Here is a 25,086-nt window from a genome sequence, read left to right on the forward strand (position 1 = left end):
GGAACCACCTACTGGTAAAAAATTGCAGTCAGTCAGTTGCAAGTTGCAGTCAGTTTCTGGGCATAATTTAGACTGACATATGCAACGAAAGCAGCGGGTTTTGTATGAAAGGACCGGTGCGCTGTAACCCCATAACAACTTATGATGTATATGTTTGTCAGTGGTCCATCAGGACTTTAGGAACTGTTTTTTGATTATAAACATTAGGAGGTACTTGTTCTCCTTATGGAAACCTTCAAGTTGGCGTAGAGAGAATTACAGACCTGGCAATGCTCCCTGGGAAAGGGTATACAAATGAGCTCTTCACCAATAGGTGGCACTGTAGAGCTAGCTTCTTGTCTAAGGATTATTTCCCTCTGATCACATATGGACGTGAACTGTGCGGCTTTGTTTGCGGGCTCGGCGGCTGTGCTACAATGAGTTACTGAATACAACCGTAAAGACCCCACCTCTTACAAACCACTTGGTGGGCTCCAAGCCCATAATTGTCATGTGAGATAATCTACCCGCTCACTAAGTAATAAGTGTACCGTGTCCTTTTCAGGAATCTGCAATAAATCTCACCCCCCAAATGTTTATTGGGGAAGGTTGATATACCCAGAAAGCTCTCCCTATTGTTGTTTCCGGCCTGGACACGCGTGTCTCTCCCAGCTATTTAATTATATGCTGAGAATGCTTTTCTCATGCTAATATGCCTAACCAAATAAGCAGCAATAAAACAGGCAGAGTGGAAAAGGCCCCCTATTCAGAGGCTTTCTCCTTGTGTTTACTCTTTCTAATGAACTAGATCAACCAAAAGCTCATTATTTAAGCAGAATGACAGCGAGTCAAGTGCAGCTCATTTGCTTGGCTCTAGACTCCAGCCGAATATATGCCATGTGCCAAATGCCCCCAAAATGCTCATTTGCTGACCTTTTCCCTTATGCACAGAGGATAACTATATCTAAAAGACTGCAGAAAAATCTGCAGACTAATATTTTTTTTTTTCCTTTGGACTGGCACCAGATTTTTTTCCCCCATTGTTTTTCCAATAAATGCTTTACTTTTTTGGTTCTTGGTGTCTTTTAAAAGTTCTAAAAGTTGAGTTTGTGGAGAGGGAGAGGCCTAACCGGTTTATTAACGGTTTCCAGCTGAAGGCATTGGAGAGGTAAAATGGGTAAACCATAAAAGGGTTGTCAAATTCAGTCCTAAAATAACTAGTAAAATAATAATAAAAAACACTGCTTTACTGGTTACCCGACTCTCCTCCATAATGCTGGAGGTGTAACCACCCCCACCGGTCTCCTGACTGCTCTTCCAACCGGGGAGGGGGTCTGGTAACTGTTGCAGCCAGTTAGCGCCCACTGATGACAGGAGCGGTCACATACCGTCTGAGCCAGAAGAAAGTCTCCTAGCACTTTGTCGCGATACGGATGAAATGAGATCACTGCAGCCAGTCAGTGGCTAATGATTGGCTGCAGCAACCACCAGATTCCCCCTTCCAGAACAGGAAGACCAGAGACCGGTGGGGAACATCAGCAGCAGTGTTTTAAGTTACGGGGTCCAATAGGATTGCATGTGTGTGCATTAGGACCACTAGTTTTTGTTTTTTTAAGTCAATACTTAACCTGCCTGGAATGAGAGGTGTTTCTAGTTTGTAGATGTGCACGATCCCTCGGGGTCATGGCCATAATACTAGCAGGGCCAGCGTTAGGGGCAGGCAAACTAGGCATTTGCCTAGTGCCCCCACTCCTCCAGAGGCCCCCGCAGGAGTGCCCGGTTCTGGCCCCGCATCACGCATTCAACTGCATCGGCATCATAAATGCCGATACAGTTGAAAGTAATGATGGAGAAGAAAGCGACAGGTGACTCTCCCTCTCCCATCATTCCCCCTCTGCTTCTGATGCAGCGGGCGTGATGATGTCACTTCATCGTGCACCATCCTGTGCCGGGCACTGGAGCTGCTGAATAGCTGCGCTGCAGAGATCAGAGCAGCAGGGGAACGAGTAGAGGTAAGTATTGTATTTTTTTTTCTTTAAATCAGTGAGTCCATGGTGTATTATACTATATGGAGGACTATGGGGAGTGCATTATACTGTATGGAGGACTATGGGGAGTGTATTATACTATATGGAGGACTATGGGTAGTGTATTATACTATATGGAGGACTATGGGTAGTGTATTATACTATATGGAGGACTATGAGGAGTGCATTATACTATACGGAGGACTATGGGGAGTGCATTATACTATATGGAGGACTATGGGGAGTGCATTATACTATATGGAGGACCATGGGCTGTGTATTATACTATATGGAGGACCATGGGCTGTGTATTATACTATATGGAGGACTATGGGTAGTGTGTTTATACTATATGGAGGACTATGGGGAGTGCGTTATACTGTATGGAGGACTATGGGGAGTGCGTTATACTATATGGAGGACTATGGGCTGTGTATTTTACTATATGGAGGACTATGAGGAGTGCATTATACTGTATGGAGGACTATGGGGAATGCATTATACTATATGGAGCACTATGGGGAATGCATTATACTGTATGGAGCACTATGGGGAATGCATTATACTGTATGGAGGACTATGGGGAATGCATTATACTGTATGGAGGACTATGGGGAGTGCATTATACTGTATGGAGGACTATGGGGAGTGCATTATACTGTATGGAGGGCTATGGGTAGTGCATTATACTGTATGGAGGGCTATGGGGAGTGCATTATACTGTATGGAGGGCTATGGGGAGTGCATTATACTGTATGGAGGGCTATGGGGAGTGCATTATACTGTATGGAGGGCTATGGGGAGTGCATTATACTGTATGGAGGGCTATGGGGAGTGCATTATACTGTATGGAGGGCTATGGGGAATGCATTATACTGTATGGAGGGCTATGGGGAGTGCATTATACTGTATGGAGGGCTATGGGGAGTGCATTATACTGTATGGAGGGCTATGGGGAGTGCATTATACTGTATGGAGGGCTATGGGGAGTGCATTATACTGTATGGAGGGCTATGGGGAGTGCATTATACTGTATGGAGGGCTATGGGGAGTGCATTATACTGTATGGAGGGCTATGGGGCACGCATTATACTGTATGGAGGGCTATGGGGCACGCATTATACTGTATGGAGGGCTATGGGGCACGCATTATACTGTATGGAGGGCTATGGGGCACGCATTATACTGTATGGAGGGCTATGGGGCACGCATTATACTGTATGGAGGGCTATGGGGCACGCATTATACTGTATGGAGGGCTATGGGGCACGCATTATACTGTATGGAGGGCTATGGGGCACGCATTATACTGTATGGAGGGCTATGGGGCACGCATTATACTGTATGGAGGGCTATGGGGCACGCATTATACTGTATGGAGGGCTATGGGGCACGCATTATACTGTATGGAGGGCTATGGGGCACGCATTATACTGTATGGAGGGCTATGGGGCACGCATTATACTGTATGGAGGGCTATGGGTTGTCCCCATCATTCTTCCTCAGCCGGTGTAAAGAGGCCAGGAAACGAGCGTTGAACGACTTCAGTATTGTTGATCACGCTCGTTTAGCAGCCTGAACTCAGAGCATGTAAATACAACCAAAATATTTGTGTGATGGTGCAACATGTGAGCATTTGGGGCCTCACTTTAAACTTTCTCCCAGGGCCCCACTTTGTCTAAAACTGGCCCTGAATACTAGTCCCTGCTCTCTGAGACTCTACTGTACCTCTGTGTCTCCAATGTCATATGATTCTGTACTGATCAGACGCATTTTGCCTTTCTTATGCACTATTATTGGGGAGGATATGTTGAACTTGCCGCACTCCAAACAGCAGTGCTATGTGCCCCATACTGCCTCCTCTACCTGTGGCTCTGTTGTGTTCACCAGGCTTTATATTGCTATATTATAGTGCATTTTCTGCTCCGTCTTCCCTCTTATAACATAATTATATTCTCCATATTGTTTCCTTTACTGAAACAGTCAGGGCATTTAGAGGCGCTTCCAAGAGACATTAACAAGGAGTGAATAGAAATAAGCTACTTTGGGTAATGTCATATAGACATGGCAACCTTGAGAATCAATGCCTGACTCACCGAGCCTTTAGAGAATGATACAGTCTTGTGAAGCATCAAGAGAAAGACTCTTGGCCCCGTTTGGCCTCTTTATTGTATGATACTTGGAGCTATAGAAACAACCTTGCAAAAGCTTTTCGTTCTTGAATTAATGTATGCTCTATCTTATTGCATATGATGTAAATGGGGTATAAAATTATCCTAAATATTCCTATATTTCCTTGGAGATTTAGGATATCCTTTATTTACAAAAAAAAAAAAACTAGAATGAATCTCGGCATAAGGAAATTTTCTATCTTCTCCATACTAGTGTTTTTTTTCCATCTTTTTTTTTATGGAATGCAATGTCTCTCACCCTGCTGTGCTACAACACTGCAACTTCTGAGTACTGTTTTATAAGGAACCTGTAAAAGTCTACCCCTATAAGCCGTATCCGATTGCATGTGGCGGAGCTTTTTCTCCCCGGCAGCATTGCTTCTATTCGAGAACATTCCCCTAACCGTTAGCTCTGCATTCATGCACTGACTTTGGTTCTGCGCTGCATTCATATACTGATATTAGTTCTGGTGCTGCATTCATGTACTGACGGTGGTTCTGGCGCTGCATTCATGTACTGACTGTGGTTCTGGCGCTGCATTCATGTACTGACGGTGGTTCTGGCGCTGCATTCATGTACTGACGGTGGTTCTGGCGCTGCATTCATGTACTGACGGTGGTTCTGGCGCTGCATTCATGTACTGACGGTGGTTCTGGCGTTGCATTCAAGTAATTACCCCTTTAAAAATGTTTGTGGTCTTTGGGATTGATTCAGTATGGCATTGTGGCTCTTGAGCTAAAAAATGTTGTGCACCCCTGCCCTAACGGTTGCAAAACGACAGCACATGTGGTCCTACTCTTGGATAGTGCAGAGCTCTAGGAAATTTGCGTGCCTCGGCCACTGGCCTTTCGAGTTGTAAACTTCTGCACAATACATGGGCATTCCAGTATACACCAGTCACAACTAGCAAAAAAAGGTTTCCAAACCATCAAATCTTGTTTTGAATTCTTTTTTTTTTCCTTCTTTGCAATTTAAGGTAAAGATGTTTCAAATAGCAATCGAAAGAAATAATACAAATGTACAGGACGTCAGAGAGGCATCTGTTTTGTCTTATCTCTCCCAGAAAGTAATTTGGCCCCACCGTCTCCTTGCGTCCCAGTGACCTTACTGGGAGAGATCCATCTGCGCATTAGCATTGCTGGAGGGAAGTGTTTGTATCTTTTTGTCTAAAAATACTTCTCCTGTAGGACTCGTGATCCATGAAAGTTAATTGAAACAATTTCTCTTCCAAGTTTTGGCAAGCGAAGCATGCATTATAAGCATTAATATCTATAAATTGAATTGTTAATGAATCCAGACACTAATAATGAATGCAATTTTGCTGTCTTAACTAGAAAGGCTGAAATTATCATCTTCTCTGGTAGAATTTCTAATCATTTTTTTTGCTTATTAAATAGCAAAGCTATGCTTTTAATAAGCTAATCACTTTTATCTGACCCCACAGGAGTATCCGTCCTGATTAGAAACAGGTTTCCAACTGCAAAGCATGTTTTTTCTTTCCCTTTCCTCCCCAGCAGTAACGGCTTTGATTCAACCATTAACGTGGGGGATGGCTGGGACCCCATAGTGTGTCCTTGTGTTAATGTGTGTCTTTGTGAGGGCTGCACATCTCTGGTGAAATACATAAAAGGGAGATTTACTAACAGGTTACCAATGTTTACATGACCGTTGCAAGCGGTCAGAGTTGCTTTCTTGATGATCTTGGGCTAGGCGAGTCTCTAATTGCCGAGCTTCGGTACTATAACAATGATACATATGGATAATCCGGCCCTTTTTCAGCAATGGATGTGGCTCAAGGACCGATTTCAGATCCTGAATGTTAATGTCGGCACTGGTTCTCCCTGTGGAGATCTAGTAGGGTGTCTTAAATCCTCCATACACAGACTAATGTTGGCCGCACTCGCTGATATCGACAGGTTCAGCCAACAGTCTCGGGTGTATGGGGGCACCAGCTGACCGATAGTAGGGGGAGAAGACGATCAGGCATGTCCAATTTCGGACTGCCGATCACGTTATTCCTCCGGAGATGAGCTGTCGTGCCAGTCAGCAGTTTTCACATAAAGAATGAGCATTCCCCTGTATGGTAGAGTCGGCTGAGATGGCTTTTGGCCAAAGTGTCGTTCGGTTGTGAGCCATCTGATGTGTATAGTCTGCTTTAGGCAGCGTTCGCACAACCGTATATCCCGGTCCATAATTCACTGTCTCCCAACCTGAACTCAATAGGCATATATATAAGGCTGACAAGTTCAAGTCCATAAGTACAGACCACAACACACGGACATGTGAATCCAGCCTTACAGACAATGCTTCATGGGAAAAGAGTATGCAAATTATCTATAAAAAATAAAAAAAATTGTGTACAGCTCCTGTTATTCCTATAGGGGAAACGTTGCACTTGGCCTTAGGATCATTACAGAAACTTCAGACCATACTGGAAATAGTTGGCATGGTCACAAATAACTTTATTCCATATGAAGCCTTTGGGCTTCACAGGGCTGTGGAGTCAGTAAGCCAAACCTCCGACTCCTCAATTTCCATGACTCCGACTCCATGACTCCCTCATACACGGCTCATGTTTAAGTGATAAATTTACTGTAGCACAGATTCATCTCAGCTACAAGTCTAGACCCTTAGATCAGGAATAGGACAGACATTTATAGGACATTTCATAACTTTCCCAAATTCTTATGAAAAAAATATTCCCCACAAACTGCGTTGGACTACTGTACCCAATTTATTCTATATTTTAGGAGATGGGGTCAGTCCATTTTATACCGACTCCGATTCTGACTCCACATCCCTGGGGCTTCAGTTTTTCCGTTAATCTACTCGCTCGCTGTTCCTTTGTGGTTTAGTGCTGGATCCACTCTGTTGCCTTATAGTAGGGGTTGTCAGGTTTTGCTGAAGTGCTGAGAAAAAGTAGCTTTGCATGCTGAGGCAGGAGGAACACAATCTGCACCAGTGGGGGCGCTCGAAAAAGGGACACCGAATATGTGACTAGAGCCTGGTTCCATCTGATGACTGTGCACGATCATGTTTCATAGACAGACCGACAATGATCATGTTTCATATGGTCGTCCATTCATTTGTTTGGGTGCCGTGTAATATTACGTTACTGCTGCCATTATAGTGGAAACGCAGCTCGATGATACTTTCCCAGATAAGACCCATAGCAATCAACTGTTCACTGGAGCCTCGTTTATAAAGAAGGGGTGATGAAGAGACTCCTTAAAGTTGGACATAGACCCCATAGTACCTACATAAATATCCATTCTGGTCATCCAGATGGACATGTTTATCTATAATGAGAGTTGGATGAGTGGCTGACACCTCTGGAACCACTTACTGTTACGGCGAGGTGCACAGTCCGCTATAAATCTAAGCATCCCTATGGACATTACTACTATAAAGAACAACAAGTGTGTACCTAGACGACCCTTACCCCGTGTCTGGGTCACCACCTGTACCTCCCAGTGTAACCACACATTTCCTCCGGCTCCTGCACGGATGCCTCGTCTCTTTGGCCGCTTGTTATCAGATAGAAGGTAGACTATGACTCTGCCACACACAGAAATGAAACGTTACAGATCTGTTTTGCAGCCACATTTATGCATATTATTCTAAACAGATATATCCACAGGCAAAAGCGGAAGGAGGAGTGTGGGGGGCTCTGCGGCACGAGCAGATGTTGTCCTAGAGGTGATTGTAATATTCACCTCTATTCCTTCACATCACTTGAAGCCTGATTTACACATTTTTCTTCTATTTCTACAAGCCGCCCGGCTATAGTTTTTCTTCTTCTTGCTTACCCCCCTGAGACGCTCGAAGATCAGGGCAGCAGAAGTGAGCGATTTTATTGAAGTCAGCCAACATGCCCAAAACTAACAGTGCCACTTAAAGGGATCATACTGAGATGTATGTTGACGAGGCATCTGCCCTTACGCCACTTCTTCCCTTTTAATCCAACGTCTCGATATTGAATGGATATGAACTGCTTATAGGGGCGGAAGGTGGAAGTGACTGTTAATGCCGGAAAACGTGGCGGCGTACAGCCATTGAAGTTACTGCACAGATTCGTCATGCCTTCTTTTTTATCTGTAAATGGTCTGTGCTTTTGGTCAACAGGTTTTCAGACCCCAAGCTAACGTCATCTATGTAAAGCCCCCTTATCGCTGATGACGTCCATACTTTATAAGTCTGCATCCCTATTTTATATAAATCCATCAGCCAGTTGTCATGCTCATTGCTTAGCTCGCTGGCCTCTCTCCTCCATCCTCTGCCTGCCGCTGGCCTCCTGTAAGTGACTGACAGGTCTCTCTTCTCTGTGACCTGCTCCCCTGCCTGAGATTTCGCACAAGCGCTGTCATTCCCGGAATCTGCGCATACGAGGAAGGTCCTGAGGATGTTCAAAAGCCGAACTATTGATCTGTGCATGTGCTGCCCCCTGGGAATGACAGTGTTTGCGCAAGATCTGGACGGGGGCGCAGGACACATAGAAGAGTGACCTGTCCGTCATTAACAGGAGGCCGGCGGTGGGTGGAGAAAGAGGGAGGCCAGAGAACTGCAAGTGCAGGGCCAAGTCCTCTGCACTTGTGGCTCATTTGCAAGAAAATTCACTAATGAATTTCTATAAAACTGAGGCATGGACGTCCTCAACCTTATGTGGGCTGATTGGACTGCGCCAGACTGCCTGATCACATGCTCGAATAGTGATAATGGAGATGGCTGGGCACAGGGTCCGGTTCACCTCTAATTCTCTATATTGCTTCTATAAACAAATATGTGTCCAAACTGTCAGAATCTCATCATTGTTTGCTAGGACACCTAAATTGACATGTCAAAAAATCAATTTATCCTATCGCCAATTGGAAACCATCACATATACTGCTATACTAAGTGTGCAATATGGCCGAATCTTCATATATGTAAGGCCAGGGTATGTATAGATTGTCCTGGCTAAGACTATTTGATATATTGGCGATATTTATGCAAGCCGTTCTAAATCCCCACAGTATACGGTATCATTTATAACCAGTGTACTGTGTATATATATACAAATAATGTATATGATGCATATTGATGGCACATCCCTAGAAAAGCCACATTGTTTCCTGTGTGCAAAGGTTGGTTACCCTTCACTTTAGAGACAAAGGCTTGCAGAGGGTCTGTAGAAGGGTTGCAGCAGGCTTTTGGGCTCCATGATTTATTTACGGGGCCTGCGCTCTGTGTGGCGGGGTGTGATCATTAACACTCCTGAGACCGTCTCCCCTGAAGGTCTGGAGCTCCCTCTGCTGGCAAGTGCAGGGAATTGCGTCATCTCAGCTGCTGGTATCTACTGTGCAATCCCTCACAAAGAAATGACAAGGGTCTGTGAATCTTTTCTTATATATAGGTGAAAGTATACAACGCTGTCATTGACTCCTAGGTGGATGGACTTTAACGTATTCCCTTTGGCACAGACAGAAAGTGCAATATATGCATATGACATTATTGCAAACCATCTTGGTCATTCAGTTCCTGCATTTACTTTTTCTTTTGCATTAAATGGTCCTGCTTTGTGCTTTTTTTTTTTTTTATTCTTCTTTTTTTTTTATCACATTTGAATTGTCTGAGCCCATTGTGTGTCTACAATCCCGGCATGTCATTATTCAAGACGTGTGTAGGAGGCTAGAAGGTTATGTCAGATTTTTGCCTGTGATTGGGTAGTGGGGGGCGGACGAGGGGGCTCTGAAATGCAATTTGGGCTGAAAAATGAAATTTGTGTGATAAGAATGTGATACGGCGGTGACGGTGGCGGCGGCCCATAATCATATGCGCTTTAATAATCTTTATTTTGCAGGAGTCAGTTTCCAGGGCAACCGAGAATGAACCAGCGACGAGCTCCCTGCTGAACAGCAAGCGGCTGCAGGCAGGAATATCCGTGAGTCCCTTCCCGTCCCTGTAATGATGGCTGCTATTCCTCATGCATCAGATTAATAAGGATTCCTCTGCCCCCCTCTGTTAATACTTCCATTATTCTGTCGCTGTGAGCTGCAGTAATGGCAAGACGTGGAGCTGAGGAGCCCACTAGGCCAAGTGAGAGAACAGATGGAATATCGTTAGCATTTTTATGTAATTACATTTTTATTACTTCTATTCTTTTCTTCTCTCGGCCTCCTTCTCCGCTCCACGTACCAATCACATAGGAGATGGGGGGGCCGTGTTTGCAATCTTTGGGCGTTCGTGTTGGTAAAGATATATTAAGAGACTGTCGAGACCGTTTGGCATCTTGTCAGTAACCTAGATCTTTTTCCAGGACGGTATATAACAGATATATATACACAACAGTTTTTTTGCTGAGTTCGCCTTTTTTCACGAGCCGCTTCTCAGGATGCATCAAGCATGGCGACATTTTCACAAACGCAGCGCACATCTTTCCTTCTTCCCGTACCCTAATGCACTTTGACATTTGCACACAGACCCGCCGGCACAAGCAGATATGTGTGTATGTGACAAGTCAGCAGATTATCGCCCCTGGATTTCAGGGAGATGAGCATTTCCCTGCACCTATTGCAGGAGATGGAAAAAAAATATATATATATTAGCCCATAGTGGCACTTTGACGTCAGGGTTTCCCCCCAATAGCGTGCTGGAATTGAGCATGCAAAGAAATGTAGATACAACTGCAAAAAAAAAAAGTTTCCCTAATCCCCAGTTTTATCGGGCCCAACAAGGAAATATGTTCAGAAGGACATATTTCACAGTCCGTAAATGGACCACAATGCCCAGGCCGTGAAATGTTACCTGCCTGAACCTGGCCTAAGTCATATCCTAAACTAGTGATCCGTGTGGGCTCAGGAGACTTACGGTCAGTCCATATATTGACTGTTAAAGAGATAGGATCTTGTAGATGGGACTATCCCAATATGTAGTAGGTGTAATAATAATAGTATTAGTAAACACCTTTAATTAGAAATGTAGTATAGTTCTTCTGATTCACTATGTCACTTACCCCATTTGCAGGGCATTGCAATAGTTTAGGTATCCATGGTTACGACCACTAACCGCTAGCTAGCTTACCAACTGTCACTATGTGAGTAGTTGTAACCGTGGATACCTAAGCTACTTCAATGCTCTGCACATAGGGTAAGTGACATAGTGAATCAGAAGAACCATACTACATTTCTAATTGGAGGTATTTGCAAATATTATTATCACTACGTATTGGGATAGGATCTTGGAGATGGGAACACCCTTTTAAACACAGCTGTCTGAACCCGACCTAAAGAATTGTCCAGGATTAGGAAAACATTGCTATCTTCCGCCCCTGACCCTGCATCATGTCCGCTATTGGAGCTTGGCCCCATGCACTTTGGCAGAGCTGCAATACCAGACACATCCCATGGGAAGGTATGGTGCTATTTCTGGCCATATTTATCTAATACTAAGCAATCCCTTTAAGTATATCCAAATTTTGAATCAATGAGACAGATTTGTGGCTCAACCCTATTCTTCCCACTATAGATAGCTGTCCGCCAACGATGGTTTGGCCAGTCTTGCTGCCGGCTGCAATCTTGACCATACACCGCCGATTGAAACAACTGCTGTCAGACTGTCTGGTGGTTTATCTCCCAAGCGTCAGTCCAAAATCAGACATGCCCGATCCCTATCCCCCTACAATCATCTGTTGGGTGCCCTCATGTTTACTAGACTGTTGGCCAAACCCATCAATATCGATGGTGATGGACATGTCCTGCCACTTTGTCAGACTGACTTTTTAATGGACATTCTTATAAATATTTATTTATTATTTTATAATATGACGGAGCTTCAGCTCCTTTTTTTTTCTATGGATATAATTTTCTTGATTTGAGCTGCCAAGTCAGACGCAGTTCATCTGGGCTATGCAGTAGTGGGAGAGCTATTTCTTTTCCCATTTATCTACCATAGGGGCAGCGATCATCTCCCCTACTGCTCGTTTTTGGCAGACATACTTGCACCTCTCCAGACACTTTTACAAAGGCAGCAGAAAATAGTCATGCTTTTATCACAATTGCTGGAAATTCATCTATCCCCCAAAAAAAAAAAAAAAAAAAAAAAAATCTGTCTAGCTTTCTCATGCTGTAAGTATGCACACCGACGTTTGCCGTCCAGAATCTAATATCATCGCCTTGGCTGTCAGCCTCTCCGAGCCTGCTGAAGCCATTACAATGCAGTCGTCGTAATCAATGAACCACAAGGCTATTCCTGCTGTCATAAGGTTCAGAGCGTGAAAACAGAACAGCAGGGCTGAAACCAGCGACCGATGGGAGAGCTGCAGGACCAGGGCTCGGGGGCATGATACTGTACACATCCAATAGGTTCCTGCAGCAGCAGACGTCTGGCCAGAAGGCCCCGTGCACAGAGGACAGCCAATATTTCCATATGACGCACGCTGTGCACCGCAGGGAGGCGGCTCTCTAATGCAGATTCCAATAACTCTACATTGTGATATGGCCGATCTCCGCCTTTATCACTTAGGACCTCTGCTTTGCCTAAAGATGGCATTTTCTATCAAACACATTGCAAAACATGACGTGACATTGAATTGGAGGGGAACAAATAAATGTAAAAAAAAAAAAGTACAGAAGACACTGACTCAATCCCTAACTGTATGCTCATAATTTTCTATCCCAAGTACAATTTCAGAAGTTTTTAAACTTTTATTGACCATTCCAAATATTTACAGTGTTCACCCTGATTTTCCGGACTTCTGCCATTCTCCCCGGTAGCTGGATATCGGCTTCTGGGCCACATCCTGACTGATGGCTGTCCGTTCTTGTCTCATCAGTGCTCAGAGTTTATCACAACTTCTGAGTTTTGTTTGTCGCTTTTTGAGGATTGACCGCAAGTTCTCAATGGGACTCAGATCTGGGGAGTTTCCTGATCATGCACCCAAAATGTCAATGTTTTGTTCCTGGAGCCACTTAGTTGTCACTTTTTGCTCTGTGACATGGTCTCCATCATGCTGGAACAACCCTCGTTCAGCACCACGTTGCTCCTGGATAGTTGGAGAAGTTGCTCTTGGAGGAGGTTTAGATCCCATTCTTTATTCATGGCCATGTTCTTAGGCAAAATTGTGCATGGGCCTCCTCGATGGATGGTCTCAGGAGACTTTACTGTTGACAGATACAGGACTCATGGTAGCGCTCACCTTTTCTTCTCCGGACAATCATTCTTCCAAACAATCTGAAAGGGGCTTCATCAGAGAAAATCTCTGTACCCCCGTCCTCTACAGTCCAACCCCTCTAGCTCTTGCAAAACATCAGTCTGTCCTTTCATGTTTTTCTTTACAAGATATTTCTTTTTTTCTGTGCATCTTGACACCAGGGTAGCCCCCAAAAGCCTTTGCTTCCTCAGGGGTGGACACAACATTCGTGCAACCTGTGCAGTCGTCCAGGGGCCCAAGGTATAAAGGGGCCGCTTGCACCTCCAAAACAGCAAGCAGTTTTTGTCACAGACACAAAGAGGAGCCCATATGCTTTTCTTGCACAGGGGCCCTCTTCTGTCTGTGTCCTTCAGTGTACGTGCAGATGCACTGATGCCTGCCTTCGTGCGACTGGGCTCATCCATGGAGGAGGCTCACTCACAATTTTGCTTAAGAACACGGCCATGAATGAAGAATGGGATCTAAACCTCCTCCAAGAGCAGCTTCTCCAACCATCGAGGAGCAGTTTGGTGACGATACTTTTTTTCTGCATGATGCAAAGCAAATGTGATAACTAAGTGGCTCGGTGAGCAAAACATTGACATTTTGGTTCCCCAATGCTCTGTCCCGATTGAGAACCTGTGGTCAATCTTTTAAAAAGCGGAAGGACGAATAAAAACTCAGAAATTGAAATAAACTCCAAGCACTGACCAGAATGGGCGGTCATCAGTCAGGATCTGGCCCAGAAACTGATATCCTGCTGTCGGAGGAAGGGCAGAAGTCATCACTGTAAAATATATATTCAGTCTTTGCATAAATTTGATGTATTTGTGAATAAAAGTGTAAAAACTTCTGAAATTCCAATGGTGGAACCTGCTCTCCCAGCACACTCTCGTGCCCCCATACACATTACACTGATATTGGCGGGTTTAGTCTAATACATATAAAAGCTCTTAGGCCTTGTTCCTATCTAACGTCTTAGGGGGATACAGTAGAACGTTCCTATATACTTGACAGCAAAAGGAGATCCTGAAAACTGTAAAATTGTAATGCACACTCAAGTAGAGGGGATCGTGATGGACGAATTGGCCATATACAGACATAAGGTAGAAACCCCGTCTTTGCACATACCCTATTAGGGTTTCAGGATGTCATAGATGGGAGGTTTCCTACTTGGGGACCCCAAATTTGGCTGCATGTTGTCTCCTGAACAAGCAATACTGGAAGGGGAGATGCATCACTTATCATTAGTATGATCTGCTTTTCAGGAGCCCAGGAAAGCTGGTTGCAAACGAGCCGGACCCAGGCAAGGAAGCAAGCGTTTCCAAGCAGTTCTCTTCTCGAAGAAGTTTCATTTCAATATGATTGATCTCGGAATTAGGAAGAGACTAGAAAATCCAATTTGGAGAGGAGGTTTAAAAATCCCTTAATAAAGCTACAGTGAAATGTGTGATTTAACACGAGCACAAATAGCCGCTATTATGTGTTATTAGCAAATGGGAGTTCAGGGAGCCCGGCCGCGTTGCTGCCTCGGAGCGCCCGGCCCTGCCTCCGCTGTCTGCATTGATTTGTGGAACTGTGTCATAACGACACCGGGAAGCAATGAATTGAAGATGGAGCAGTGATAGAATCTGGAGGGGGCTCGCACAAGACGCGCAACTTTTCTATCTCTTCAGCCTGATTTAGATTTTTTTTTTTGGTTTCTCTTAAGAGCTTTCACTTTGTAATAAAAATGGTAAATCAGTAGCACGGGGGAGAAGAGAGAGACGTTAGTGCGGGGAGGTGGGCAGCAAATACTTGATTTGTGCGGACGTGGAACGAGACCGGGCAGAATGGGAAATGTAGGGATTTTTCATAGTTGTGATGTGGTGCAGCATTAAAAAAAAGGATCGTGCATTATTACTGATATCGATGCAACATTTCCTGCACGGGTCTCTGATGCAGAGGCTGCAACCATATTGGCCACCGACGGTCACATCCCTGTTGGCTCTGCCTATTCTTACAAGGTAGCCACTAGGTGGCGCTTGTGTAGACATCCTTCTGGAGGAGCGCTAATTTGCATACTTTTCTCCCAAGGAGCATTTCCTGCAATATTTCCTACATTTTTAGTGGCAGGTAAATCTGCATCGTCTGACCCTATAGAGTGTATACTGTAGCCCGGTGTCAGCAGTTTCTCATTTTTGAGCTGGAATGTTCATCTTTCAGCAAAATATTTATTTCTCTGATATCTCCAGCCGGATATTGGAAAGTCCATTTCTCTGGAAAGATGGATCGGTGTTAGGGGGGTTCTCACCCGCAGCATTTTTGCAGCAAGTTTTCTGGTGTTTGTTTTGCAGCAGATATACATTACAGCCAAGTGTTAACGATCAACAGGGACATATTAAAAGCACCACATTTTTTTTCCCGTCACCAAGCACGCTAGATTTGTTTTTTTCATGCCTTTTCGATAGGCTTCTAAAACAATGTATGAGTATAAATCAAACACACAAGAATCAGTATTTTAGAACAGTCGGGAAGGGGTGAAACGTAGCTCCAACAATTCTATAAAGGAAGTTTACATCTAGATAAGTCTGTTACGATCCTTGACGGATGATGCCCAGTAACAGGGTTAAGGCTCATTGTTTGCTCTTTTGATGTTGATTTCATCCCAGATATGAAATTTTGGATGCAGAAATTTCATAGAGTCGCATTACCCCATGTGGACTGCAGAGGGTGCTGGTGTGAAGGCTGAGCGCTGCAATGTGTGACTGTCATGAAGTGAGAACAGCCAGACCCTAGATCCTGGGGCGTGCACTGGAGAAATGCTCCGCGCTCCTGTATATTCATTCACTACACCCAATGGAGCACATTTCTATTACTTAGCTTCTCACGAATGATAGAGAGGAGGCTGTAGACCTCGGATCTGCTCACCGGCACAGCGCACAACATGCAAGAAGTCATCATTTCTACTTGTGCTCTCATCCGTATTCAGATAAATGCAGATCTTCTCGGCTCACCTGAATATAGGCTTGGACATTGTATAATACAAATTCTACATATTTGCTTTCTGATAGATTACCAGTTTTAAGATTTCTTCTTGCTTGAAGCATTGTTATTTAAATCCTAAACTGGAAACCCATCCGGATTAAGTATTGCTCAAACAGGGCCTATGGGCGTCATGGAGGTGCAGTTGTTTAGTGGGCCCCCGCGCGGCCTGCGTCGGACTGCCGCCCCCCCCCCCGCGCGGCCTGCGTCGGCCTCTGCCGCCCCCCCGCGCGGCCTGCGTCGGCCTCTGCCCCCCCCCCCCGCGCGGCCTGCGTCGGCCTCTGCCGCCCCCCCGCGCGGCCTGCGTCGGCCTCTGCCGCCCCTGCGTCGGACTCTGCCGCCCCCCGCGTGGCCTGCACCTAGTTCCTAACCAGGGACATACAGCTACAAATAAATGTGTGGAGTGAAAAGTGGTGCATGTAATTTGTATTGGTCTCAAAACTGGCATGGATGCATTGATTTCGCCACTAATGCCATGACAAAAAAAATCTTAATGATAAGGATGAGGATGTTCTCCTGTATAGACAATTCCTTGCTCTGCTTTATGCGTCCTTCCATCTTGAACGCCATCTCTTCGTCATTAATCTCCTCTTAGAAGCAGCGAGAACATTACACAAGCTTTCATTCTGGACATTTTCCCCAGATGTGATCATGGCCTCCTTTTTTCCAAACGCTATTCTCTATGTTTGATCAATATCCAGCATCAAGAAACCGATCCCCTTTGTGTAATGAGAACCTAAAAACTCTTCTGAAGGAATCTCTTCTAAAGAGCATTACCATTAGCTGCTGGTAGACGTGTAGTCTTATGAATCAAAGAAAAGAAACCTGACAAATATGAAATCGCATTTTTCAAAGATATAATTTTATCACTTTTCGAGTATTTCTCGATCAGGTAAATTTTAAGGGAAATTCGCAGAACAATTACAGTAAATTTACAGTAGTTATTGGTTGGAGAAGGATATTTGATGTTTATGGTTTTTGTTGATCATTGTTGAATCTGTGTCCTGTCAAGTAGGGTGCGTTACTATACCATTTGCTCACGTGCCGCGCCGTGCGCTCCCTGCCTGCCGCGCCGTGCTCTCCTCTCCTCGCCTGCCTGCCACGCCGTGCGCTCCTGCCTACCGTGCCGTCCGCTCCTCGCCTCCCTGCCTGCCGTGCCGTCCGCTCCTCACCTCCCTGCCTGCCGTGCCGTCCGCTCCTCGCCTCCCTGCCTGCCGTGCCGTCCGCTCCTCACCTGCCTGCCTGCCGTGCCGTCCGCTCCTCGCCTGCCTGCCTGCCGTGCCGTCCGTTCCTCGCCTGCCTGCCGCGCCGTGCTCTCCTCTCCTCGCCTGCCTGCCTGCTGTGCCGTCCGCTCCTCACCTGCCTGCCTGCCGTGTCGTCCGTTCCTCGCCTGCCTGCCGCGCCGTGCTCTCCTCTCCTCGCCTGCCTGCCTGCCGTGCCGTCCGCTCCTCGCCTGCCTGCCTGCCGTGCCGTCCGCTCCTCGCCTGCCTGCCTGCCTACCGCGACGTCCGCTCCTCGTCTGCTTGCCGCGACGTCCGCTCCTCGCCTGCCGCACCATGCTCATCCATAGAAGAGTATTTGGTCATTCTATAAATTCTAACCTAGTTATCGGCGATCACCCAGGATGTGCTTCCCCATCAGCTGCTCTCTGTGATGGCCATATTAAGGTATGATAGACTCCTTCTATGCATGTGGACAATGAGGATATGTCTGTCTTTGCCAAAAGAGAAACTGGAGAGTTTATGGTGCAAGACTGGGGATCACAATAAACTTTTGGATGCCCTTCACATGACCACACAGCAGCTGTATTTTAAGGTACCCTGCATTCTTATCTCCCCATGTCTTCTGTCCTGAATTAAGTGTATTCCTTTATGGCCGTGTTCAGACTGATGTATTTCACAGTCCTTATACACCGTATTTTGCTGCAGATTTTTATACAAATTTTCAGCAGCGTTTTCCAGTACCAGCAAAGTCTATGAGAAACCAGAATTCTCTGTTCCCACATCTTATGTTTTTTGTTGTTGCGTATTTTGGGAAGTAATGGGTGGTGAAAAAAAATGCACCAAAAAAACGCAGGTGAATTTTTTTTTCTTCAGCATTTTTGATGGCAAATAGAATGGGGTTCTTTTTTTTTCACATAACTTTATGTACAGCATAAAAAGAGACAGAAAAAAAACGCTGAAAAAATGCAGCAAAACCTGCGGATTTGACGCAGCTGATTTCCTGCCAGAGATCAGTTTTGCTGCAGATTTCTGACTGATAAAAAACACAACATGTGGGAACATAGCCTTATGGGCGTATTTGAGGTTCTAATTTGGGGTCTGGGAACCCCATGATCAATCTGGACATTGCATTCTGTACACAAATGGTGAAATACATCTGGCAGAACCCGGTCATAGACTTTGCAAAGTGCAGCTTAAACTACTCTATAAAGGAAGTTTCCATTTAGATAATGCAAACATCTTTTGGAATTTATTTATAATTACAAATTCTCTCAGTTTTCAAGAATAGAGTGATTTCTAAGTCTATAGTTTACAGGTCATTGCCTAGGTTACCGACCACCTCTGCAGTCCCAGAGTAACTGATTATTTAGGTAAGGGGTGCCGTGCTGCGGGATTTTTTGTTTTTGGAGGCTGCTCACTCTACTCTGATGCTGGTCCAATCGCAGGATCTGACCAGCCACGGTCTCCCAGCATACCTCCCATGCTTCAGAAGCATCGCTGCCCTGCTAGCCATATGGGAGAGCACTCTGCCAGTCCGATCTGCCAATCGCCAGGAGCGCACCGCTCCCCTTCAAACAGGAAGCCAGAAGCGCGTGCTCCTGAAGAAGACCAGAGCAACCCTTTTACGCAGACCTTAAAATATGGTCGTGTGAACTGGGCCCAAGGCTTGAATGACACACATCATTTTGCTGTGGTTTTTGTGGCATTTTTGTTTGACGCTTTTTTTTTGTCACTGTGGTTTTTTTATTGTTTTACATGCTTTGGGCATGCTTTTTTGTGACTTTTTGGCCCATATGCATTTTTTGTTTCTTTATTAAAGCCTGGACCTAGATGTGTTGCATTTACTTAAACCTTAATGTATTGTATCTCATTTGCCAACTTTTTTTTTTTTCGTCACGTACAAATATGTTGAAAAAGTAGTTAGTAATCTACACTCAAACATCCGTATTTATTTTTAGATCCGCGTTAAATGGGCCGCTTTTCTCACGTGTCATCCATGTTGCATCCATTTTTTTTTTTCTCATCCTTTTTTTTTTTTTTTTTGTTTAAAGCCAGAGGTAACTTGTTTGAACTTTTATTTATCCGTTGACTCTTAAAGGGATTGTCCAGGCTTGGGGTACTCTGTGTCCTCAGACTTGTCACACAGCGCTTGTCACTTGTGCACTGTGACCACAGGTATTCGATTTGCATACTCCCAGCCACATTCCAACTAGACATGTCCAGACTAGCTCAATTCACGTCTAGTCGGCATGTGACCACATTCTTGCAAATTACATACTTGCAGTTATGCATCCGCTGCTCCCGGCACCGGAGAATCTTGACTGCGCGCTGTGCACGCTACGTGAGGATAGCAGACTTGAACCCCAAGTCTTGACAACCCCTTTAATAGATCAGTAAAAAAACGGATAGGATGTTTTCTATGTTTCGTCAGTGCTTTACAGATCCCCTTAAACATTAATGGCCGAGTTTGATCTGCAAAACAGATGGACTGGGGACACTGATCCGTTTTTAAAACAGTTGTTGGCATAGATCAACTAAACTCTATGGGCCCGTAATGTCACATGCATGTGTGAATGCAGTCTTACTATTCTCTGCTCCTCACTAGTGAAACTGGGGTGCTAATGAAAGGCTGAGGCTCCAGAGAAGGAACCAATGCCTGATTAGGATATTTGCCATTATTTTCTGATCACATCACTTACTCCTTGACTCTCTTTCTCCAGAGTAGTGATTTTAGGTGGGAGCTTTTCTGCACCAGGTCCTGTTTTTACTTTGTGGTTACTTTTCACCAGTGAGCACTGGGGGGCAGCAGCCATCTGTAATATTCACAGGGGGTCCTGTTACGCCGCTTGTGTTACATAGTGGAACAAGACAAGTTTTAAAAAAAGAATTTAATGGCTGCAGGGGCGGCTTGCCCGGTGTTTTGGATATGCTATAAATGGATACCATGGTAATAATTCTTTAAAAGGTTCCTCCCATCTTCATAAATGGGTGTAGCTGGATAATGCATGCAATTTTTCAATTTAGCGTTTATTAAAAAATTTCAGCCATTCTTGAGATATTAATCCTTTCTTTTGTTTACAGCTCATTGCCTTGGAGACCGACCACCCCTTCTGGACCGCAGAAAGTTCATGTAAGCGCTGTTTTGAAGCTAGCCAGGATCACTGGAGAGCGCTGTTACCTCCTAATCCAGACCAATTTACAAGCTATCCAGCAGCGGTGGTTGGTCTCTTCGGCAATGGCTGCAAGTTTTAGCAGCTTTTACAAGAACAATATTCAAGTCTAAAGACGACAATAACCCTTTAAAGGGTCGTAGAGGTCCCCTCAATGGTCTGTGCACATCTGGCAGATTTGTTGCAGAAAGTTCAACAAATTTTTTCTGGAGCAAAAAAAAATTCTAATATTGACTATTTTTGCTTCATTAATTAGATAATTTGTACCTTTAAGTTCACTTTACTTATTTTGGTTTTCGCTCACTTTTTTCTGCTTGTTTTTAGTTATCCAGATGTTTTAGAAATGTTGCAAAATTTTTGCACAAATGTTCTCCAGTGCCCAAATGGAGCACAAAATCTACCTATATATATATATATATATATTTTTTTTTATTTATTTTGCACAGTTGAATACTAACCTCCGTATTGTGAAACTTTTTGCTCTAAAACAGTTAAAAAAATAAAAATAAAAATATAGCTTATTTAATTTTGCCCAAACTCCATTGTTCTGCGTGAAGCATTTTGAAGTGTTTAGCTCGAAATCCACGGCTGATCCGTGCTCACACCGTGGCACACATGTGTTTATCTAGCCTTATGGTTATAGGTACCGGCACATGAATATGTTTGAGGACCCCCTTTAATTGCCTGTAGATGTACAAAGTTGATAAAGCCACCAATAACACTAAGCACGCCATTGATCATATATTACATATTTCCTAAGGGGTTGTATAGCTTTATCATGCTTTTTCAGAATTGGTCCACTTACTGATATTGCAATGCTGACAGATGTGGCTTTGTCTTAACGGGAATCCGTTAACAGTTTTTTTGCTATGTAATTCAAGAGCAGCATGATGTAGGGACAGAGACCCTGATTCCAGTGACGTGTCACTTACTGGGCCGTGTGTTGTGGTGTCCATAAAATCAGTGATTTATCAGCAGCAGATTATCACTGCAGGACTAGGTGTCTCATGCCTCCTGGTCCAACCACACCCCCACCACTGATTAGCAGCTTTCTGCCTATGCACGGTGTACACAGAAATCTGCCAATTAGAAGTATGGGCAGGGTTATACAGGGCTCAGCATTCAGAGATCCGCTAGATCCGCAGAGGAAACATATCACTTGATGTCATTTCTACACAATTCATATCGCTGGAATCGGGGTTTCTGCCCCTACATCATGCTGCCCTCAGATTACATAAAAACATGCTGATAGATTCCCTTTAAATAAGACCTATCCTATGGGGCAGGGGGCCACAGTGTGGCGTTGCAAGGTGCCTTGTTTGCAATCTTCCTTCAAGCTGTTGATCTTCAGGAACACTTTTATTTTATTTATTAACTTAAATGCATGGAATTGGAACAAAAAAAAAAAATCTTTTTTGGAATTGGTTTTCATTAAAATTTTTACATTGTTCGCCTTCTCTGACCAATGTGTTGCACTCGCTATTGCTGTCTGCCGAATAAGTGAACTGATAACCTGTCAGTGAACTCGCTATGACAGTCTGACGGGGAGTTTGTAACTTTTATGTCTTTTTCTGATCTTTTCTCCGATGATTTATCACCACAGACAAAATCAAAGTTGAATTTGCAGAGGAAAAAAAAGCCAAACCGTGCAAAATTTTGTAATTGAACCCCAAAGCAAAAATTATACATGTATTTACATTTTTTTGTTTTATATGTTTTTTAAAAAGCCCCCAAAGGTGGACAACTCCCTGTAAATCATAAAAGTATTGCATGATGATTGATTATAAAGTGGTCTTCTGGGTGGCATGGCCTTTACTTTTCAGCAGTCTCCTTGGGGGTTTACCTGGTAATGTCTTCTCATAAAGAGAACACGTTGGATGCCCAGCAGGTTTTTTGCACAGGTCCAATTAATATGAAGGGCACAGGTGCATGATATCTGCAGGGCGTCCCGCCTGGCTTGCAACTGTCCATACTGAAGTGAGAGGTGAAGCACAACCCCTTTTTAAGGCACATGGACACTGGGGACCTCCATCACTGGGCCAGACGAGGGCAACTCTTATTCTGCTCCACTCAAGACATTCACACCAAGTTTCCAGATACCTTGGGCAGTCTGGGTGTCAAAGACCACAAGAATATGGCGGCCTAAAGCAGTGGTCCCCAACCTTTTTTGCACCAGGGACCGGCTTGAAGCAAGATCATTTTTCCATGGCCCAGCAAGGAGGGGGTGGGGTGGGCGGGGCTTTGGTCATATGGGGGCGGGGTAATGGAGGGATTTGGAGTTTAGTGCATACTTATCATATAGTGTAGACCAGGTCCCCGCCAGGAGCTATGCCAGGAGCCCCACATAATGTGCTGTGCCAGGAGCCGCATCACTGAGGCCCCATCACGCCCTGCAGCAGGAAAGGGCAGCTGTCCTGACAGCTGCTGTTCAGCTGCATTTACTTCATCCCAGGGGCGGACACAGACTGTAGTGGGCCCCTGTGCAAGAAATTTTTGGGGGCCCCCCCCGCCCTTCATAAGGCAACAAAGTTATGTAAACATAACCCCCCCCCCCCATGTGCATCTCTCACCCCCCCATGTGCAGCTCACCCCCGTGCATCTCTCATCCCCCTCCGTGCATCCCTCATCCCCCTCCGTGCATCCCTCATCCCCCTCCGTGCATCCCTCATCCCCCTCCGTGCATCTCTCATCCCCCTCCGTGCATCTCTCATCCCCCTCCGTGCATCTCTCATCCCCCTCCGTGCATCTCTCATCCCCCTCCGTGCATCTCTCATCCCCCTCCGTGCATCTCTCATCCCCCTCCGTGCATCTCTCATCCCCCTCCGTGCATCTCTCATCCACCCCCCGTGCATCTCTCATCCCCTCCGTGCATCTCTCATCCCCTCCGTGCATCTCTCATCCCCCCGTGCATCTCTCATCCACCCCCCGTGCATCTCTCACCCCCCCGTGCATCTCTCATCCACCCCCCGTGCATCTCTCACCCCCCCGTGCATCTCTCATCCACCCCCCGTGCATCTCTCATCCACCCCCCGTGCATCTCTCATCCACCCCCCGTGCATCTCTCATCCACCCCCCGTGCATCTCTCATCCACCCCCCGTGCATCTCTCATCCACCCCCCGTGCATCTCTCATCCACCCCCCGTGCATCTCTCATCCACCCCCCGTGCATCTCTCATCCACCCCCCGTGCATCTCTCATCCACCCCCCGTGCATCTCTCATCTCTCCCCTCCCTCCCATGTGCATCTCTCATCTCTCCCCTCCCCCCATGTGCATCTCTCATCTCTCCCCTCCCCCCATGTGCATCTCTCATCTCTCCCCTCCCCCCATGTGCATCTCTCATCTCTCCCCTCCCCCCATGTGGATCTCTCATCTCTCCCCTCCCCCATGTGCATCTCTCATCTCTCCCCTCCCCCCCATGTGGATCTCTCATCTCTCCCCTCCCCCATGTGCATCTCTCATCTCTCCCCTCCCCCCCATGTGGATCTCTCATCTCTCCCCTCCCCCATGTGCATCTCTCATCTCTCCCCTCCCCCCATGTGCATCTCCCATTCCCCCCACTCCTAGTTAATTGTATTTAAAAAAAAATAAAACTTGTTATACTTACCCCCATGCGATCCCTGCAGAATCCTGGCGCTCGTCCAAATCGCTGACACCAGGTTCTCCTGACTTCCGGCCATGTGACGGCGCTGTCACATGACCGGAAGTCAGGGGAATCATGAAGGTGCTGCCGCAGCAGCGCAGCGCTAAGATGTCCCGGACCCGGCGCTTAGCATGCGGGGGCTCCTACCGGCCGGGCCCCATACTGGAGTCAGGGCAGTCATGCCCTGATGGCGGCCCTGCTGGAGGCTGGAGGGGCCCCCTCTCCCCGCGGACCGGCTGAAAAACCCCAATGGCCCGGTCCTGGTCCGCGGACCGGCGGTTGGGGACCTCTGGCCTAAAGGATCGGGTGGGTGATGGGCAACCAAATAAAAACTCCATTTAATTATAACTTGCACTGGTGCAAATTGGTTGAAAAGTGATGCAGATACCCGCCATACTTTGGAGTTAGAGGGGTATTCCCATCTACCAATATGTAGTAGGTATAATAATATTAGCAAATACCTCCAATTAGAAATGTAGTATACTTCTTCTGATAAGCTATGTCACTTACCCCATGTTGGGTATTGTAGTAGCTTAGGTATCCATGGTTACGACCACTCATGTAGTGACAGTTAGTTGTTAGTGGTTATAACCATGGATACCTAAGCTACTGCAATGCCCTGCACATAAGGTAAGCAACATAGCTAATCAGAAGAACTATACTATATTTCTAATTGGATGTATT

The 25,086-nt window shown here is 45.6% G+C and overlaps 1 protein-coding gene and 1 long non-coding RNA gene across 8 annotated transcripts in view; one reads left to right on the plus strand and one right to left on the minus strand.

The window, feature by feature from the left end:
• Nucleotides 1-25,086, plus strand: part of PMFBP1 (polyamine modulated factor 1 binding protein 1) — a 99,703-nt gene that overhangs the window by 23,351 nt on the left and 51,266 nt on the right. For 4 of the 5 annotated variants that reach the window (XM_073659272.1, XM_073659268.1, XM_073659269.1 and 1 more), the window contains exon 3: nucleotides 10,018-10,098. The exons of the other annotated variant lie outside the window; for it this stretch is intronic. In XM_073659272.1, coding sequence (XP_073515373.1) covers nucleotides 10,018-10,098 — 81 coding nt within the window. The remainder of the gene's footprint in view (nucleotides 1-10,017; nucleotides 10,099-25,086) is intronic. 5 annotated transcript variants of the gene reach the window in all.
• The window catches only part of LOC141174379 (uncharacterized), a 36,898-nt gene that overhangs the window by 8,066 nt on the left and 3,746 nt on the right, over nucleotides 1-25,086 (minus strand). The window lies entirely within an intron of this gene.

This window comes from Phyllobates terribilis, unplaced genomic scaffold, assembly GCF_046119375.1.
Source record: "Phyllobates terribilis strain yellow unplaced genomic scaffold, ASM4611937v1 Scaffold_13__5_contigs__length_258822181, whole genome shotgun sequence".
NCBI classification, from domain to species: domain Eukaryota; kingdom Metazoa; phylum Chordata; class Amphibia; order Anura; family Dendrobatidae; genus Phyllobates; species Phyllobates terribilis.